Raw genomic sequence first — 21,263 nt, forward strand, 5'->3', positions numbered from 1 at the left:
CCTCCGACGTCCAACATCACTGCCGCACGTTTGAAAAATTGAAGACTCGTCGCATCGCCCTGAAATTTGGTAGGCTGGCAAATGTGACAACGGTTGCCAGCGTCGACGTGAGCCCGCCCACCGACCTTGCCGCTACTATTCGGGCAATTGTGCGTGAAGAGCTGTGGCGACAAGGTGGTAGGGTTGACGAAACCATTCCTCATCCACCTACCAATCCATCCTACTACACGGCGGCACCATCAGCTCCTTTGCCACCATCGGTATGTGTGGCAGACATCAGCGAAACTGGAAATCGGCGGCCACATCGTGACTCATTCGCGGCCGACCAGCGATATGGCCAACGCCTTCGGCACGGCCCCGCCACACAGAGGTGGGCAGCCCCCGCTCAGCAAGCTCGTCACCGACCCTTCACAGCTGAGCGGTCTCAGCATTGGTTCAGCGAGCGTCCTCTACCAGTCTGCTACAACTGTGGCTTCGAAGGACACATTGCCAGGTATTGCAACTACCGGCAGCCGCCAAGATATGACCGATCACCGAGATTTAACCGTTCTGGCGTTACCCGAGCACCGACATTTCCGGAAAGCGCGTCTTACGAGATCCCAGGACCACTACAAAACCAATCTCCGGCCTCTGACCGCAGTGTGACACCACCACCTGCCCCTCGCGCCAACCGATCACCGTCTCCTCGGCGCCACCACTCCTCGCCTCCTACGAAAAACTAGCCGGCGCGGCCGTTGGAGATGAGGTCGCCGGACAGTCTTCGATTTCAACAGATATACCTCCGCTAGCTTCCATGCTTAGAAATAAGGTTCGAGTGCTTATCGATGGTGTACCAACGATGGCGTTGGTGGACACAGGTGCAACCGTGTCAGTGATGAGTTTAGTTTTCACCCGCCTTCTTGGACGAAAGGTTATGTTTCGTTGGGACCGTCCTGATACGTTTCGTGGAGTGAGCGGAGAGGTGTTACAACCTGTTGGTGTCTGCACTGTGACTGTTAGTTTGGCGTGCCAGAACTTTGTCGCAGAGTTTGCTGTTCTCCCTCATACTACGCATGACGTTATTCTGGGACTCGATTTCTTGAAGCTATGTGGTGCTACTGTCGATTGCCGCACAGAACAAATTACAGTAGATTCTGATATCCCAGTTTCGTTCATGGAAAACTCGCCCTCTCAAGAAAGTGTTCTTTGCGTGTCTGTGGACAAAACTGTGCCACCGTTGTCTGCAAAATGTGTCTCTGTTGTCTGTTCACCTGCAAGCGAGAAAACATTTGACGCAACTGTGGAGCCCGTGCATCTCAGTTGCATAAAGAAGACAGTTTTAATACCCTACTGTACACTATCGATTGCGCAAGGGCATACTAGTTTATGGATGATTAACTGCTCTAGTGAACCTACAGTGCTGCTGAAGGGTCTGAAACTTGCAGAGATTCATGAACACCAAGTATTCTCGCTTGCCACCCTCGCAGAAAGCAATGATTCCTCGGATAAGACCCATTGCGATAATCTGCACGCCAGGGACACCACCATTATGGCTATGATTGATAAGTCACTCAGCACCAAGGAACATAATGAACTGACGAGCATTCTGCGCAAACATGCCGGTATTTTCGATTTTGCTTAGCATGATTCACCGTCATTCCCTGCTTATCGTATAAAGCATTGAATCGACACGACATCTCACGGACCTCTCTGACAGAAACCATATCGTGTATCGCCTTCGGAACGCGCAGTGATCAATGAACAGGTTTGCGAGATGCTCAAGCAAAATGTAATTCAAGAATCATGTAGTCCGTGGGCCGCTCCAGTAATTCTAGTGAAGAAGAAGGATGGGACATGGCGATTTTGTGTTGACTACCGCCGTCTCAACGCCATCACTAAAAAAGACGTATACCCACTCCCGCGGATTGATGATGCTATCGACTGTCTATCATCGGCCTCTTACTTTTCGTCTGTGGATCTGAGGCCAGGCTACTGGCAGATTCCAATGCACGAGGAAGACAAGGAGAAAACGGCATTTGTTACAACAGATGGACTACTCGAATTCAATGTGATGCAGTTACGGACTCTGCAACGCGCCCGCGACCTTTGAGTGATTTATGGACAACATTCTGCGTGGATTGAAGTGGGAAGTGTGTATGTGTTACTTGGACGACGTTGTGATTTTTGGGCGCACCTTTTGTGAGCACAACACACGCCTTGGCCTCGTACTGGACTGCCTAAGCAAAGCACGCTTGGTGCTCAACTCAAAGAAATGTTGTTTTGGAGAGCGCCAAACACTCGTCCTTGGACACTTAGTAAACAAAGAAGGCATACGACCGAATCCCGCCAAGACGTCCGCAGTGGAGGCATTTAAGCAGCCAAACTCGGTGAAAGAACTGCGCAGCTTTTTGGGGCTTTGTTCATACTTTCGCCGATTCATTCCTGGCTTTACCAATATCGCATACCCGCTCACGTGTCTGCTTTAGAAAGGTGCGCAGTTTGACTGGACCCCGGAATGCAAGTCGGCTTTTTCGGGGTTAAAGTTTCTTTTGACGTCCCATCCGATTCTTCGACACTTCAATCCTCTCGCTCCCACTGAGATTCACACAGACGCCAGTGGTATTGGTGTAGGTGCTGTCCTGGTTCAACGCTTGGATAATCAAGAACACGTCGTAGCATATGCAAGTCGCTCGCTCAGCAAGTCCGAGCGTAACTACACTGTCACAGAGCAAGAATGCTTTGCAGTAGTCTTCGCAGTGCAGCGCTTCCGATCCTACTTGTACGGACGCCCCTTTACCGTCGTGACAGATCATCATTCTCTCTGCTGGTTGGTCAATCTGCGTGACCCATCTGGTCGGCTGGCGCGCTGGGCACTTCGTCTACAAGAATATGACTTCACGGTTTCCTATAAAAGCGGCCGACGTCACGCTGACGCAGATTGTCTTTCGCGACTACCGCTTCCAACGATGAAATGTGACGCGGACACCTTCGATACCTACATTGCATCACTCGACCAACCATTTCCCGATAACAAGACCTTTAAAGACGGGCAACAAAGGGACAGCATGCACCATACAACAGCTTCTTGCTACCAAACCAAAATCATCGCCTACGCGCTTCTGCATCCGAGACGGGCTAGTTTACAAAAAGAACTACATCAACACCGGCTCACGATATCTTCTGGTGGTTCCAAAGGGTCTTCGCGTTTATGTCTTGCAGGCTATGCATGATGACCCAACATCCGGTCATCTAGGCACAGCAAAAACTCTTTGCCGTCTTCAAGAAAGATTCTACTGGCCCAAAATGCGCCAGACGACGGAACAATACGTGTCTAGCTGTAACGAGTGTCAACGTCATAAGCGCCCAACAAGTGCTCCTTTAGGAGATTACATCCAATGCCGCCCCCTAGAACTCCATTCGAGCAAGTTGGGATTGACCTCCTTGGACCCTTTCCCCGGTCTTCTGATGGAAATCGCTGGATAGTCGTTTGCACCGACCATTTAACACGGTACTGCGAGACAGCTGCCATACCATCGGCAACTGCAGCCGATGTGTCTTTCTTCATGCTACGTTTTGTGATTCTTCGACGTGGACCTCCCAAAATTGTAATCAGCAACCGTGGCCGACAATTCACAGCAGACGTGATGAAAGAGATGCTTCATTTCTGTGCTTCAAGGTTTCGGCACTCTACACCATACCATCCCCAAACGAACGGTCTAACTGAACGAACGAACAGAACTCTCTCGAACATGCTGTCTACGTATGTTGCATCTGATCACAAGGACTGGGACAGTATTCTACCCTTTATCACATATGCATTCAACACCGCTCAGCATGAAACTACCCGCTACAGTCCTTTCTTTCTTTTATATGCTCGACCACCTCGTCATACCCTGAATACCATCTTCCCGTGTTTGGACCACCATGATCCCTGCGTATCCGAGATCATCTATCGGGCAGTAGAAGCTAGACGCCTTGCTTATTTGCGCACTCTTGCTTCGCAAGACCGTTCGAACGCACATTTTGACCGCCGACTTTGACACGTGACGTACAATCGCGGCGACCTAGTGTTGCTGTGGACACCAACGAGAAAACGCGGTTTGAGCGAGAAACTGCTAGCGCACTATGCGGGACCTTATTTTGTTGTAGACCGTATCAGTGATTTAGTTTACCGCATAGCGCGTCTCCATTCAAACGGCCGACGGTCTGCAAAAACTGAACTTGTCCATGTTGCACGTTTGAAGCGCTTTATTCCTCGAGAGACTGTTTGACTCGCCCAGTGGGCTTCGTTTGCACGGAGGGAAATGTTACCACATGTGTAATTTAGGTATGTGCACCTGTGTAGCGGGGAACATGGTGGTAGGAGAAGAAGAGGACGTTCGGTTGGTGGCAAGAGCTCGCTGCTGCGCGTTCACTGCGGTACACCGTCGAGTCGACCGTTACGTCTGCTTCGAATAAACCCCTCGTAGACGTAACAATAAGACAGCCAGAAGTTGACGTCTTTCCCAGAACAAGACTAACAATAACGTTTTCTTCCTCCACCCCAAGGGAGTACTCCTGCGGAAAGTATGACCTACAGCACACGAGCGCAAGGCCGAGTGCACTGCCGGGTTGCAGAGGAGCAATGATGGTGGCATGTTTTCGAGTTATCAGGAGAAAGTGTAGCCAATCCTGCGAATATACATCATTCCCACATGCTTGCTTCCACCCTCGCTTTTCTCTATAGAGCACTATCTTTTCCCTTCCTTTTTGCTCGCTGATTTCATCTTTACTGAAGAAAAATTCTAGCACAATACAGCGACCTCACCTCCAACTAGACCTCGTGCAAATTTTATCAAATAACTTTGCTCAAGAATTAGCATGCAAGTGCTGTATTACTTGAATTGGGTACTTTCCCATAGTGTTATGCTTCTAGAGAAAAGGGAGAGCCGGCAACGGCGCGGGCCGTGCAGTACTACTTACAGAAAACATTTTTTGCAGAGCTGTGTAACCAATGCCTAAGCGTAGCTGTTGATACCGTTTCGGTGATTTCTAGCAGTATTTCAATGAACGTGGCAGTTTACAACAACTACACAGATAATACATTTTAATAACACTAGTTATGAGCATATACCACTCTTCAGCCAATTCACCAAAGACGGAGGCAGGAACCGCTTCTCATAAATACATCAATGCGAGATCCCGTGCAGTGTCCTCGAATAATAAACTTACCTGGCTTTCCAAATAATTGTGTGGTCATCAACAAAGAGCAAAATACCGCTAAAATAAAAAATGGCTACTGATATTTAAGGGAAAACAAAAGCTGCACTGCTTTTTCATTTTTTTATTTTTGTGTAATAACAATTATGTGTAGCTTAAAATGCCCACGAAAAAAGACACTTTCTCACAGTCAAGGAAATTAGAAACAGTAAAATACCGCAAGTAATGTCGCATTTTCCCTTTTTTTTTCTTCCTTTCTTTACTGGAATACAAACCAAATAACACAGTGAACAAGCCATATCCAAAATAGTTACATGAATAAAAATACAGATAACACACACTGACTTCATTTAAAATATATAAAAGAAGGCAAGAATAAAACAAAATGTAATTACACTAATATGCATAACATCAAAATCAACTACATGGAAATTTTTCCTATTCTGGCCGGTAAGTTTGTCGATGGAGCTTGGCTGCGAACCCAAAGCTGACAAACATTTGCTGAATCGATGGCGCGTCGGCACCGGTAATTTTAAAGGGATCCTACAACACTTTTTCAGTATGATCAGGAATTGCTGCCGATCTGTAGTTGAGGCTTTCGAGATCACGCGAGTGAAAACTTATAGCACAGCACACGGCCTAAAGTGCACAAGAAATCATCCAAGTCAGCTGAAAATTGCTTCCCTTTCTCTCAGCAAATGAAGGAGAAAGCTCAAAATCACTCGTACAAGGCCTTCTATCATCCATTGGCTTTGAACATGGTGCGCTAACTCGTTACAAAAATCGCCATGGAAGGCAGTGACTTGTTCACGCATGGGTGCTATAAAGCTGAAAAAGCTGTGTATTTGAAGAAAAAAAAAAGAATAAGTGCTCAAAGTTACGAGGCACGCGTGACCTATTTCTTTTGCCCATGCCATCCCCCCACCAATCCCCCACTTGGATTTCAAAGTTTTTGTCAAGACAAGAAAAAAAAAAATGCGATTACAGCGCGTAAAAAATCTTAGCAGCTCTGCTCGTACTAGATAGATTCTTGAAATTCTTGCGGTGTTGACTTCGTGAGACAATAGGCTCTCTTAACTAGTCCATTTCATGGTTACTTAAAAAAGTGTTTAAGCGCCCCTTAGGAGACAAGAACTTGAATGACGGGGCAGGAAAGCAGATGACGCAGTCGCCACACCTTAGTCGCAGGTGACGGCCCTTTACACGGCAATCACATTCTGCATTCTTGACGGTAGTGACGCGTACAGATCGTCAATGCAACTGCGTTCCTTTAGGAGGCTCATCCATTCTACGACAGTGCTCAATAGCTCATCGACAGATGAACTGTGTAATGCTTTTTTGCACAGCTTGACCATCGTTCTGCCCCATACAGCCTCAATGATGTTGAGGTCTGCCCTTTGGGGATCCACCTGAGGCACCACACCCCTTGCATTTTGAAGATCTCTTCAACAACCTTAGCAGTGTTGAAAGGAAACAGGTCTAGCTGGAACAGAAAGTTCCCAATAAGAAAAAACCCGTTCAACAGGTATGGTATCATGACGTAATCAAGGATGTCGCAAATTTTCGCTGCTGTCGGAAGTCTCTCAATGTGGTGCAAAATGCCAAGCCCATCACGGGACATAATGGCCTAAACATTAACAGCTGTGCGTCTGCATGAAGAGGAGGTCGAAGCGGGCATGGACAGGGTGCCACTTACGTTGTTGTTGGTCCCAGCATGTTGGTAAAAGACTCGTCAGAAAACAGTGCTGTTTTCCAGTCTGTGGTGAAGGAGACGTGTTCTCATGCAAAGTTAAGACACGTCTTGAATGACAAAGAGAAGTGCAACTTCTGGCCATGTGGGGATCTGAGGCGCGCCCGCGACCATTTCGCGGGCATTCTGCCACACGGCCACACCCTTTTGCTTTTCTGCTCTGTTAACACCACGTGGCGATAGATGGCGCCACGTGCAGGCACGACACGCGGTACGCGCGTGTCGAGGGAGCGCTCTTTTCTTTGTGGTCGGCGCCGGGTAAGCACGTGTTTTCCTTCGGCCGCGTCCCCTTTGGGACTCGCGGACTGTAGCCTGCCTGGGGTGGCCTGGGGCACCCCGGCAGGCGTGTTTACCTGAGTGCTGGCTTCGGTAGCGTCGCTAAGCCCAGAGCGGTGCCTAGTGCTTGAAGTGGTCGTACCACAACGGGCCGCACTTGCCGTAGGCCTACGCGTACGAGGTTTGCCCTAACACTCGCAACCAGGCCTATTGGCCATCGTGAGAGTGCGCAGCATAGCCGCGAGGGACCTTTTTTCCCGACCGGGGGGTCACCATACTGGCGCCCAATGCGGTATCAAAGGCTCATTAAGCCTTTGGTTAGTCTTGGCGAGCCAGTTCGCCTGCGCAATACGGGCTCGTCGCAACATGTCTGCTCCGTGGCATGCCGCGTTGCACAAAGAGGCCACCACCTCTATCGACGGGCGCCCTTCGGCGCTCGCCTGTGTCGTCACCCCTTTTTGTGGTGAATACACTCCTATGTGGTAGCCGACGCGCTATCTCATGCCCCTGTTGTCTGCCGAGAACCTGGATTTCGGTGCGACGGCCGCTCGCGGTGCCTTAGCGCATGCAAGCGTCGGGGGCGAAAAAGCGGCGCACTGCGTAACGGCCGAGCAGGGGAACTTTCCGAAGGCCACCGTGCCGAGAGCGAACCCGTGACGCCGCGCACGCGGCGGTTGCTGCGGTCCTGAGTGGGGGCGATACCAGACTCCCCCATTCGGGAGAATGGGAGTTGCTTTCGGCAGTGAAGAGCTACCAAGGGCTCAGCAGAGTGATCCGTTTCGAGTCTCGAAGGGACGGAGCGCTGTATACGCTGCTCGCTTTGCGGCGGGCGCCATTAAACCGTCTTGAGAGGCGCGGAGCGCCGTTACGCTGCTTGTTATGCGGCGCGCGCGATTAGGGGGCTGAAACAGCGTGTGTCGCTGAGTCCTTGGTGGATTCATTTTGCTGGACTATGACGGGCTCCTGCTGAACTACATAGCCACTGACGACGAGTCCATCGACCCGTTAAGGTGGTTATGCCCAAAAGTCTGAGAGCGGCACTGTTGCGAGCCTCTCATGAAGAGCCCATTGCCGGTCACCTAAGTGGCTCTAAAGTTTTTGCGAAACTGAGCAAGGTTGTGACTTGGCTTGGCGTGAAGCGTGACATTTTTCGATATTGCCGTTCCTGCCACGTCTGTCAAATGGTGAAATCAAGGGGTGGCAAGTCGCCCGGCTTGATGAAACCGATTGTCAATGAGCGTCCGTGGCAAGTAGCCACCTGCAATCTAATGGGGCCGTTCCCCAGGAGTAAGCGGGGGTTCATACATCTGATGATAGTTGTTGATCATTTTCCCAAATGGGTGGAGCTGTTTCCGTTGCGGAAAGTGACAGCGCGAGCGGTGCTAGAGAGGCTACAGGAAGTGTTTTGTCGGTTCGGCTTTCCGAAAAGATTGATCACAGACAATGCGTCGTATTTCACCGCTCGGGTGTTTGGTGATACGTGCCGTTCCCTAGGAATAGATCACTGCACCACTTCGCCCTACCATCCCCAGTCCAATTTGACGGAGCGAACCAATCGTACACTCAAACCGATGTTGGCGGCCTTTGCTGAAAGTCAAAGGGACTGGCCAGACCATTGAGTGAACTCGCATTTGCAATCCGAACCTCCGAGAGTCGCTCTACTGGTTTCTCTCCCGCCTTCCTTAATTTCGGAAGGGAGTTGGCAAATCCGGTGACCAGTGTCATGCAATGTCAGCTCAGAGACGAGGAAGAACCGGCAGACTGTTCTGCTTACGCTTCCACACTTCAGGACAGGCTTTGTCGAGCTCTCAGTAGAGCGAGGCAGAGTTTGGCATCGGCCAGGGCCGAGCGAAAGGCCCAGTACGACCGAAAACATCGCCACCTTTCATTTAAGGTAGGCGACCTCGTCCTAAAGCGCAACCACGCTCTTAGCAACGCGAGCAAGGGTTTCTCAACTTCGCTCGCTCCGAAGTGGCTTGGTCCATACCGAGTGGACAAAGCTTGGACTCCACTCGCGTACTTGCTGAAAGACCCGCTTTCAGGAAAACTCAGCCGTGCCCACATCGCAGACCTGAAAGCCTTTGCGTCAAGGTCTGACGAGCCTCCGCCAGCGTCCAGTGGCTCTTCGCGCAAGCAACGGCGCACACCCGGCGCGGCGGACCGCATTCGAACCACGCAACGGTATAATCTGAGGAAGCGGTCACCTTAGTGATTTCGCGCCGGACGGCGGGCTTATTTCCGAAACCGAGGGCCTTCCTCTTTACTGTCTAGTCTCAGTTAGCTAACTTCTTTACAGCCAGTGCTTGCAAAGAAGTATGTTCCGCCCAGTTACTACTGCTGATTGTCATTTGAGTTTTGTTGTTTACTTGATGTTTTTTTCGTGTTTTCTTTTTTTTTCTTCTCAGTGGAGGCGGGGAATGTGAATTGGTGCTTTAGCGTGGGGAGAGGGACAAAGGACACTCTGCGCTTCTTTTGCGGTGCGCGTTTGGAAAGACCCGACCATCGGAGGTGTGTGTACCTGTGTGCGTGCGTGTGGCAACAACTTAAGAAGTCACCGAGCCCTACACCACTTTGCACTCTGGAGGTGTTCGGAGACCTGCGGTCGTTAGGCAGCCCGGTTGCGCCCTGCTCTCGACCGTCGCTGATAAGCTCTGCTGGCCTTTCTATGACGGCTCCTGCACGAGGCCAGCTGTCGCAGACGCTGTGCACGACTCGACTGACGCCGCAGGACGCCTCGCAGCCAGTGGATTTGGCGACCATTATTCCAGCAGAAGGGCCGGCTGTCGCAGCGAGGTCCATCTGAACCTCCACCGAGGCGGCGTTCGTCGGACTCGCAGGGCTGTCGTCAACATCGACGAGACGAAGGTGAGCCCGTTCCTCGCATAAGGGCCTCAACCAGAACCCTCCCCTTGCACTCTCGCACCCACCCAGTCACCCAGGTCAAACATTACGTGACGCTGCCCCTCCGAGCCATGGACGCGCTTTTGCGTGAGCATCATGAACTCTCGTTACCCCTCTTCCACAGAGCCATTGTATTTCTCAAGTGTATTCTTGTGTTGTTTTATTTTTTTTCTTCAGCAGCAGTTGCAGAGTGAGGCTGAGGTTTGCTGTTGCCCATTGCATGACGCCTTTGCATGCATGGGCGACGACTGGCTGCCTTTGCAGACCGGTATATAGGGTGAATAAGGAGAGGAGGATGTGGGGATCTGAGGCGCGCTCGCGACCATTTCGCGGGAATTCCGCCACACGGCCACACACTCTTGCTTTTCTGCTCTGTTAACACCACATGGTGATAGATGGCGCCACGTGCGGGCACAGCACGCGGTACGTGCGCGTCGAGGGAGCGCTCTTTTCTCCGTGGTCGGCGCCAGGTAAGCACCTGTCTTCCTTTGTCCGCGTCCCCTTTGGGACTCGCGGACTGTAGCCTGCCTAGGGTGGCCTTGGGCACCCCGGCAGGCGTGTTTACTTGAGTGCTGGCTTCGGTAGTGTCGCTAAGCCCAGAGCGGTGTCTAGTGCTTGAAGTGGTCGTACCACAACGAGCCGCACTTGCCGTAGGCCTACGCGTACGAGGTTTCCCCTAACACTCGCGACTAGGCCCATTGGCCATCGTGAGAGTGCGCAGCATAGCCGCGAGGGACCTTTTCCCGACCGGCGTGTCAAAGCTCGCCATTGCCAGCAGCGACGTGCTCGCGGTTTTCTCCTTATTGTGAACGTCCGCGTGCGGGTGCCTTTGCTACCCGCGTCGCGGGAGCGGACGTTGCACTGTTCTTTGGGATGCCGCCAGAGGCAATAAAGTGTTTTGTACTTTTGCATTAGAATACTGTCTATTTGCCACGCCGCACTTAACGCCTTATTAGTTGAGCGCGTGCGGAGCGGTGCGCTACACGCGAGTAAACGGAGTAGCGGCCCTGTGGCTCGCTAAGCGTGAACCCGCGGTGATCGTCCGCTGCAGTTAGTAGCGGGGGTCACCATAGCCGCTACATGACTCTTCAGCTTACCTTTCACTAGCTGTTGTTTTATCGCTGACGCACTTGCAGACACTCCAGCGGCGGCACTGATCTCTCTGGCAGTACTTATGGGATGCGGAGTCGGAGTGAAGGACAGATCCCAACATAAAATGTAACAATGTTTATTAACGTGGTAGCAACAGCAGGGCAGGCGTGCCGATGCTGTGCTCAAATGATTAGAGAAACAATCACTGAAACCAAGCTTGGTAGCTTTAGTTATATAGCCACCTGTGGTGACATTAGCCTCCGGTGAAAGAACGCACCGTCCGTTATCGGACCTGTAATTCAGTATGCAACCGAGTCACGCTGGCTGCGCCGGTTTATGCGCAGTGTGTCACCACATCACCCCCCTGCGGAGTGGAGAACCCTCAAGGCTTGTAGAAGTCTGGGAGGTGTACCAGATGCCCAGAGCACGTCGCAAAAGTACCGGGCTGCGACGTGGCGGCTGTCAAAGGAGTGGCCAGAGGGTGCTGGACTTTCTTCTGGAGGTCGAGGTTGCAAGTGGCGCCAAGGACGGACCTAGTAAACACCTGAGAATGGAAACTGTGCAAGCTGTGACGCAGTAGGAGCCATGGTCGTGCAAAGCAACGTGGTTAGAACATTGACCGCGGAGAGCGGCACCAGGGCAAGCGCATCTGCTGCCGTAATTATGACCAGTGGGATCCTCTTTTCGAGAGGAGCAATCGGAACTGCCATATCCCGGCGTCTAAAGTGCGGACTCGGCACCAACGTATGCGCAAGCGTGCGCAAAGACTTACAGTATAAATACAGCAGCATTATCTGGAATAAAGGATTCTCGTTCTGGCACTTACTCAGGGTGTTACTGATACGGCCCGATAGTGCAGTGGCGACGAAGATGGGATTCAGCTGAAACACCGCCCGCTAGCGCGATTGGCTGCGGCGCGCATCGGACGGACGATGGCATCACGCCCCCCCCCGGGGTTCGACGAAACGGTGAGCAGCTGGAGCATGTACCAGATGGGAAATGAAATCGCGACAGTGTAAAGCACTGCGCTCTTTAGGTGTCTTCGTTGAGTGATAATGTCGTCCGCCACTTGCAAGATCGCCTTTAAACCGTGTCGGTCATCAGCCAAACCTATGAGCAAATCGTTGAATACCTTGAGGAACAGTACAACCCCCAAGTTAATGAAACAGCAGCAAGTTTTTCATTCTTCATGCGCAAACAACTGGAAGGTGAGAGCGTTGGGGAATACATCTCAGACCTCCGAAGATTGGCGAATAATTGCAACTTTGGCGACTCCCTCGATCGAATGCTGCGAGACCGCATCGTATGTGGCATTTGGGATGACGATGCTCATCGTTGCCTCCTCACGCACAAAAAGCTAAGTGTCGAGGAGGTGGACAAATTCGCCATAGCATCGAAAAAAGCACTGAACGACGTGCGAGACATGCGCGAAGGGCTCCCGGAAACGACTGCGAGCAGCACCAATGTTCTGAGGTCACAGCGAGGGCGGCGGCACTGGATACAGAGGGGCAATAATGAAGCAGGCAGGCAGGCGTGCGATCGATGTGGTGGCCCCAACGCTATGCGCACATGCCGCCACCGTAATGCAAGATACTATCATTGTGGCATAAAAGGACACCTAGTAAAGATGTGCAGCCAGGGGCGTTCCCGGGTGACGGGCGCATATGCAGTAGAGCCAGCAGAAGGTGAGGGCAAAGAAGAAATGCTGCTTGCTCTCGTTGTTCACAGCTCGGGCACCGGTGCTACCATAAAACCACGCGAGGAAAATTTGACATGGCAGGTTCGGACCCTGCGGATGATCATAGACACAGGTTCTCCGGTCAGCGTCATCCCCATGAGCATATTCGAGAAACATCGCAAGTGGTGGCCGGCTCTGGAGAAAACATCGCTCCAGTTACCATGCTTCTTAGGACCGTTACCTGTTGTCGGTCGGATAACTATGAATGTACAGTAGGGTTGAACGGTGGTAGCGAGCACAGTAATCGTTGTGGGCTGTGAGTGACCCCTGCTCTGCGGCCGTAACGCTATAGAAGCATTCCGCAGGATAGGGGTGTCGCTTTGGGACGACGGCAATTCGTCAAACGTAAATGCGGTGCGTGAAAACGCCAAAGTGAATCCCTTGCTCGAAGAATTTGCGGATATATTTGAAGACAAGCTGGGTTGTTGCGAGGGGCCACCTGTGAAACTGCACCTCAAAGCGGGAGCTCGCCCACATTTCTGCAAAGAGCGTACCGTGCCGTATGCTATGCATGCAAACGTCTCTGCCGAGATCGACCATCTCGTACAAGACGAGGTGCTTTTGCCGGTAAGTGTTTTGGAATGGTCAACTCCGGTGGTCCCAGTCGCAAAGAAGAACGGCGACATACGGTTGTGCGGCGAGTTCAAGTTGACCGTTAACCCTGCATCACACTAGGAACAATACCCCTTGCTCAAAGTTGAAGACATTTTTGCGGCTCTTTCCGGAGGGGAAGTCTTCACAACGCTGGACTTGCGCAACGCCTAAAATCAGCTGCCACTGGACAAAGAAGCCAGGAAGATAACAGTGCTAAACACACACCGAGGCCTGAACTCTTACAATCGACTAGCATTTGGTATTGCTTCAGCCCCCGCATTCTTTCAGCGACGCATGGAATCCTTATGCAAGGGGTGCCGAACGTACAAGTGTACCTCGACGACATCATCGTCGCAGAAAAGAGAAACGACACTTCCGTGCTTCGGCAGGTATTTCAGCGGCTGCGGGAAAACAACCTGAAGCTGAACAAAGCTAAGTGCCGATTCAGAGAAGCGCAGGTGTCGTTCCTAGGGCATCGCATCGACGAGGATGGCCTTCACCCCCTGCAAGACAACCTAGAGGCGGTACTAGCAGCGCCGAAGCCAGCATCGGTAAGCCAGCTGAAGTCTTTCCTGGGCTTGGTGACATACTATGCAAAGTTTTTGCCCAATTTATCAACGACGCTAGCTCCTTTATATGGTCTACTGAAAAAAGGAGTGCAGTGAAACTGGGGGCCAGCACATGACAGAGCATGCGAGGCTGTAAAAATTGCCTTAAGTAAGGCTAAATTTCTTGCCCACTATGACCCACAAAAGCCTATGAGACTGGACTGCGACGCGTCATCGGTCGGCTTGGGCGCAGTGTTGTCGCACCGGATTAATGGCACAGACTATCCAATATGTTTTCCCTCGAGAACATTAACACCAGCGGGGCGCAACTACTCGCAATTGGAAAAAGAAGTGCTTGCGCTGGTTTTTGGGGTGACAAGGTTCCGAGACTACCCTTTTGGGAACAAATTTTGTTTGGTGACTGATCATAAGCCACTGACAGGGCTGTTCCATCGCGAAAAACCTATTCCGCAAATGGCAGCGGCCAGTACCCAGAGATGGGCACTGTTATTATCCGCTTATCAGTACGACACTGAGTACCGAAAGGGGCCATTGAATGCGAATGCTGGCACCTTGAGCCGTTTGCCTTTGCCGGAACCAGAGCACCATGATGAAGATGATCTCGTAGAATACGTGCTGCATGCGCAAGCATTGACATATTTATCTCTTTGCACATAGCAGTTGGCAGACAGCACGAACGATGATGATCTCCTGAGACAGGTGAAGACATGGATTCTGCACGGCTGGCCTAAACAACTCGGGCAGGAGCAACAGGGCTTCCTGCCGTACTTCACCCGGAGACACGAACTTACTGTGAGTAAGGGACTAATCTACTGGGGTCATAGGGTGGTTCTGGCTGAAGCAGTGCGGTCAAATATGCTGCAACTACTCTACGATACCCATCCCGGCATGACGGCTATGAACCTTCTGGTGCGCTCATTGTTTTGGTACCCCGGATTAGACCACAACATAGAAGAGTTGGTGCACAACTGCCAGCCATGTGTTCAGAATTGGTCCATGCCAGCAAGGAAGGCCCCTATCAGCTGGCCGAAAACCAACAAACGGTCTCGCCCGCACATCAACAACGCGGGGCCGGTGGAAGGGCACATGATTTTGGTCGTAGTCGATGCGGAAACTAAATGGTTAGAAGCAGTACTCCTCAGAACGGCTAGTGCCGAAACCACAGTTGAAGCACTGCGGGGTACGTTCGCCTGTTTTGGCCTGCCTCAGACAGTCGTCTCCGACAATGGGCCGCAATTTTAACAGTTCAGTGACTAAAAAATTTTTTGAAGATAATCTGGTGCGCCATGTCAACTTCGCCCCATACTACCCTCAATAAAACGGATTGGCAGAGCACGCTGCACGCACCATTACAGAAGGGATCGATAAAAACAAAATGGGGAGTTTACTCAGTAGAATTAACAAGTGTTTACTGCGTTACAGGACAACACCGACTCAAGGCGGCTAGTCGCCCGCAAAGATGATGCTAGGTTTTCAGCCAAGGACCCATCTAAGCGCACCTTTTCTAGAGAAGGTGGACCAAGACCCCACGGTGGACCGGGACCCAGTGCAAAAGCTGTGTTTTCCTCAGGGGGCGCCTGTGTGGGCACGCCAGAACAATCAAGCCAGCCAAAGATGGTTACCCAGCACAGTGACGGCATCAAGAAGCAAGGGCTTGGTCATGGTGGACACCACCGGAGGAATGCAGTGCCGTCACGTGAACCAACTGCGGCCGCGGCACCCCACAGTTGATTTGTGGGGTTTAACGTCCCAAAACCACCATTTGATTATGAGAGACGCCGTAGTGGAGGGCTCCGGAAATTTCGACCACCTGGAGTTCTTTAACGTGCACCCAAATCTGAGCACACGGGCCTCCAACATTTCCGCCTCCATCGGAAATGTAGCCGGGAATCGAACCCCCGACCTGCGGGTCAGCAGCCGAGTACCTTCGCCACTAGACCACCGTGGCGGGGCGGCACCCCACAGTGGTGGCAAAGCAGGAGCTCTGTGCAACCCGATCTTCTGAGCAACGAACCTCACCATGTGATCCACCTTCACCAGACCAACCTCTGGCAGGTGACATCAAGTCAACTGACCTATCGCTGGGCACATCGCGGGCGCCGATTGGCGTAAACCAGGATCGAGGGCACAGACGGGTCTAAACTTCCCAGGCATTCTACCCGCATAAGAAGGCAGCCAGACAGACTGGGCTTCATCTAAGGGAAAGGAAGTGCCATATCACGGCGTCTAAAGTGCGGACTCGGCACCAACGTATGCGCATGCGTGTGCAAAGAATTACAGTATAAATACAGCAGCATTATCTGGAATAAAGGATTCTTGTTCTGGCGCTTACTCAGGGTGTTGCTGATACGGCCCAATAATGCAGGAACCACTGTAGAAGTCCGGGCAGAAGTGGTTACCACAGTCTGAGTAATGGTGGTCTCAGTGAACTGCAACGAAGGGGAATCCGTGGTCACCAGAAGTGAAGTAGTAGAAGTGGCTTCGGTTGTAGAGGGAGTCGAAGTCTGTGCACGAGGCTCAACGGGAACGCTTGAAGGGGCGCTCGCAGAAGCCGTGGCTGCGTTTGACTGCTCCTGGTTCGGAAGACTAGTAGTAGACACTTTCAGTGAAGTAACTGGGAGAGTGAAAGGTCCAGCATGTGGATCAGGGTAGCACCAGGACATGGAGTCTCGGTGGAAGCAGCGCTAGGCAAGGCCGTAGCAGTCAGCCCAGCAGGCTGAGCATTTTCAGTAGTTACAAAAGTGCTTCCAAGAAATACCGAAATTGTACCGACGAAGACTTCCGTAGTTGGTCTGGCCTCAGCAGGAATAGAAACAGGTAGATTAGTCGAGGTTGTGGTAGGCATGAAGGGAATAGCGTGGGAGTTCAGCGATTCTGGGGCAGCGGTGGTGGAAGCAGCAATGGTCGTAGGAGTAGCGGCCGCCGAGGTGGGGAGAATATACCACACGATGGTCGGCAAGGCATACGTGGTAGAATCAGCTACCGGAATTGGCGCAGGGGTAGTGACGGCCCGAGGTTTGATAATAACGCTTCACATGGCAGGTAGTGAGTAATGTGGCACTGCCCGTTGAAGTAGGGCTAGCACGAAACCTCGAAGTTCGTCATATGCCTGTGGTTCCGGAGGAGGCACAACGCATTGCAGAGCAGGTGGAAGCATGTCTATCGTAATGGCGTACCTTTCCTGCTGCGAGGTGATGTTGCGCAGCCAGAAAGCAGCTTCCATCCAGAATTCGGGAAACTCCGGTGGTATGAGGATGCAGGGCGCCATAGCCGTAAGAGTGATGGCGCTCGTTAGAACAGAGCTTTGGTGGGCATGGACAGAACGCGACTGTTGTTGGGCCTGAAGTAGCTCTTGAAGTAGTTGTACTTGTTGGCAAACAGCGGTGAGGGCTTCTTGCTCAGCCATGGTGGTGCGATTAGTTTGATTTCCAGGTCACCAGATGTGGGATGTGGTGGCCGTGTGAAGGACAGATCCCAACATAAAACGTAACAATGTTTATTAACGGGGTAGCAATAGCAGGACAAGCGTGTCGATGCTGTACTCGAACGGTTAGAGAAAGAATCATTGAAACCAAGCTTGGTAGCTTGAGTTATATAGCCACCTGTGGTAATGTCAGCTCCCGGTGAAAGAGCGGTGGCACTGTCCGTTATCGAACGTACGTTCCAGCATGCGGCCGAGTCACTCTGGCTGTGCCGGTTTGCGCGCAGTGTGTCGCCACATACTGAATAGGCTTGCCTTTGCGGCGTTGAGGATATCAGCGTCCTGAGTAGCAGTTGTTGCGCAAGGGTGCCGTTTATGGGGAGCATTGCTTATACGGCCTTCTTTACTATAAGCTTAAATGACACGATTCACGGCCTTAAAATTAAGTGGGAAAAAAAAAAAGAGCAAGGCTAGGTATCACTTTTTTTGTGAAGCTCGACTTGTCATAACCACAATGGCAGTTATAATTTTCGAAGCTGATATCACCACAGGACCAAACAAGGGCTAGTGTGAAAGCGAATGGGGGCGATGTGCATTAGCAGGAACAGCCAAACCCTCTTTCAATAATTGAAAAATGTGCCACGATCGATGCTACTGTACAACTTTGGCCACACGCTTGCATGGTGTAGCTCATACTGAGCGCGATTGTAGTGCCACAACAGATGGCTCATACATGATGGCACCCGACAACATTTCACAAGAAGCGATGTAAAATATCAAGTCTTCAGCATGAATAAGAATTATGATGCACGTCAGTCATATGATCTATTAGAAATGCGCAGCCACTAATATGCTCCTATTTCAATCCAATCATTTGTGGCTGATGAGGAGTACAAAAAGGATCTCTCAGCACTTTTGTTCTGCTTGCTATCGAAGCCTAAAGTAAAGAAACAAGCCTAGGTGTGCTTACTGTTGGTCCAAAAGTTGCAGCCCACTGGGCATCCAGTCAGAATACAGAGTCTCCTTCCAGCACTGGCTCTGTCTCTGCCTGTAAGAATTCACAAGAGGTGGTAAGAAAGAGCTGGCCTAAGCATGCACAAATACCAACAATCAATTTTGTGTGCAAATGGAATCAAGAAAACAGCATCAGAATAACTAGATGCATGAATCAGGCATCTCCTATTCCATGGTTGGTGTTATGATGCACAAACCCTTCCCATTCTCTAAGTCTGTACAAGAAACCTCCAGGGTCACTGAAACTAAACTACTTATGTTAGGTGAGTATGGAGACACAAGCAGCACATTCTGAAAGCACATAAGAATTACTGTCCTCGGACATGAGAAAAGACGATAGACAAAAGACAAAGCTGAGTGTTCAACTTCAAACAAAAATTTAGTTTTGGTGAGGCTAAACAATGTGCACAATGCAATGAAGCAACATCCTTGCATGGGGAACGCCGAAGTGGTTGACAAGAACTTATGATTTTGCGCATTTGCGATAAGGGCCTCAGTAGATCATGCACTGATTAATTACTGACTTCGGCGGAGGTGCAGTGATGTCTGCATGGAAATTCACGAAAGCGTGACGACGGCTACCAATGAAGGCGGAACGTCATCGCGACAAACCTACCACAATAAACATCGCAATAAATTTAAATCGCGACCTGCCTGCTTGGCAGTACGTATGGCTTAGCGGTCTAGTGCTGTTCCAGTTCATGTAAGCGCACCGACAACGCCGTCCTTTTTAAACAACCTAATCATTATGCACTTTGTGCATTGTGTGATGCCTGGTTGTCATTTTAATCTTCTGATGCACTATATTAGATCTGTTAATGTGATTTCTTGCCCGACATGGCGCCCATATAAGATTTTTTGCCAAGAACTTTTAGTCCCCGACGAGGCTCCACGATGAAATACTTCTCTGCCACTAGGAGGGCCCGATTCAAATCCCATTTGATGCTTAGTTTTTTTTTCTCTAACATTTCCTGAGGCAACTATTTGAAACACTAGTGGCTGTGCACAACAAAGCTGCCATAATCGGCTAAGGCTGTGTTCTGATGGCAGCTTTCAGTGCAAAAAAATAATGAAGTGGTGCAGCTCGGCATTACTCACATGTGTCGCATATGTTGAGCCATGTGGTGAAAAACGGATCCCAGTATGCTTGGCAACTGTGCTGGCAGCCGCAGGGATGTCGAGGCAGCAGACACAATTGAGCGCCGATGGCCGCATGAAACTTCTGAGACTTTTTCAGGCTGATCTCCTTCAGGGCGCTCCTATGAGGGGCCAACCCAAATGTATTATGCATTCTAGCACAGTGGAACTGCAATGATACGGCTCTAACTGTCGTATAATAAGGAAAGAGATCCAGTCTTGCCTGAAAAACGTGCACAAATCTCGTGGATGAGTCTGCAGCACAAACCTGCACTGCTCCAAGAAAATTATATAAAATTATTTTAAAATACGAGACCTAAGCATTTCGGTGGAGAAAGTGTGAGTGAATCTTTATTCTCAGGCCGGAAAAAAAAAATGAATCTAATGCACGTTTTCTTTTCAATAAAAACAAGTACTATGCCTGCAGAAGTAGAAAAACAAAACTAAAACCATGCTGAAAACGGCATTTCGTCAGTGTAATCCCCATCTCAAGATAAGATACATTTCGTATTTGGCACAACTATGAATTTTGTGTGACACATCTACATTCCCAATGAAGTAGAATTTGTGACGTGCCACTTCTATTACGAAAGCAAAGGAAATTTATTTTGCACACTCAAGACAGCTACGTCATTGTGTGTTGTGACTGGGAGTAGGTGAACCCAACGGAAGAGACTTTGAAGTGCATGTCGACCAGGAAAAGCTTTCGCACGCCGAAAATGGAAAACAATCCAGACACGATGACCTATGAGCTTGCCTTTGAATAAGGATGTAATCATGGCGTTCCCAAGGCCATGGAAACTGAATCACTGTGAGAAATCAACTGCCAAGAGAACAAATTCTATGAAGGCAAATGTCTCTCTTTTTCTAATAATTAATATGATGTCGCGTCAGTCTTGTTGACCCAGCATCATCACATTCAGAGCAGTTTGTATTTTAAACACGTGAAAACAGGATGCGATTCCAGAAAATACAGTATGCTTAAACCTCATTATAACAAAATTTTATCTTGCACAAAAATAAGCTCACTATATCATCAAATTATTTATAAAGGTTCATTCCCAACATTATATCAATTGCAAGACAATTTTTCTTTACTTCGTTTTAACTAACATATCCGGATTAGTTATATCTAGGTGTACTGTTTATCATGGACAGTACCAGAGAGGCATGGCACAAAGTGTGGTTGACCTAAAAGTCAGCCATACAATCTCAGTTTTTAACACATTATTTCTATGTGAGTTTTGCTGGAACTGAACCGATTTGTCGTAAAATGTGGGTTGTTGCGAAACCGCGAGAATCACTAAGATTCTATAGTGAATAATGAGGAGAGGTAATTGGCAAAATATGAACTGTTTGCAATTAGTAGGCAATATACAATTGTGGCAACCAAGGGGTAGGAGATACGCACCGTGTAGCAAATGCGCAAGTGGTCCAGCAGAGTCTTTGGGCGAGCAAATGTGGCCTCACAGCAGTTGAGGCACCGGTACAGCTGTATCAGGCGGCACCGCCGGAAGTGGTACTGCAGGCCTGGCACTGAACTAAACACCTTGGGGCAACCCTGCACACACACTACACATGTACACTCTATGC

The 21,263-nt window shown here is 50.3% G+C and overlaps 1 protein-coding gene across 8 annotated transcripts in view; it reads right to left on the reverse strand.

Moving 5' to 3' along the window:
• Nucleotides 1-21,263, reverse strand: part of LOC119169139 (uncharacterized) — a 748,171-nt gene that overhangs the window by 279,515 nt on the left and 447,393 nt on the right. For all 8 annotated transcript variants that reach the window (XM_075883059.1, XM_075883033.1, XM_075883044.1 and 5 more), the window contains 3 exons: nt 21,082-21,231; nt 19,632-19,792; nt 18,490-18,567 (listed from right to left, as the gene is read on the reverse strand). In XM_075883059.1, the coding sequence (XP_075739174.1) occupies nt 18,490-18,567; nt 19,632-19,792; nt 21,082-21,231 (389 nt within the window). The remainder of the gene's footprint in view (nt 1-18,489; nt 18,568-19,631; nt 19,793-21,081; nt 21,232-21,263) is intronic.

The sequence above is a fragment of the Rhipicephalus microplus genome, chromosome 2 (genome assembly GCF_043290135.1).
Source record: "Rhipicephalus microplus isolate Deutch F79 chromosome 2, USDA_Rmic, whole genome shotgun sequence".
NCBI classification, from domain to species: domain Eukaryota; kingdom Metazoa; phylum Arthropoda; class Arachnida; order Ixodida; family Ixodidae; genus Rhipicephalus; species Rhipicephalus microplus.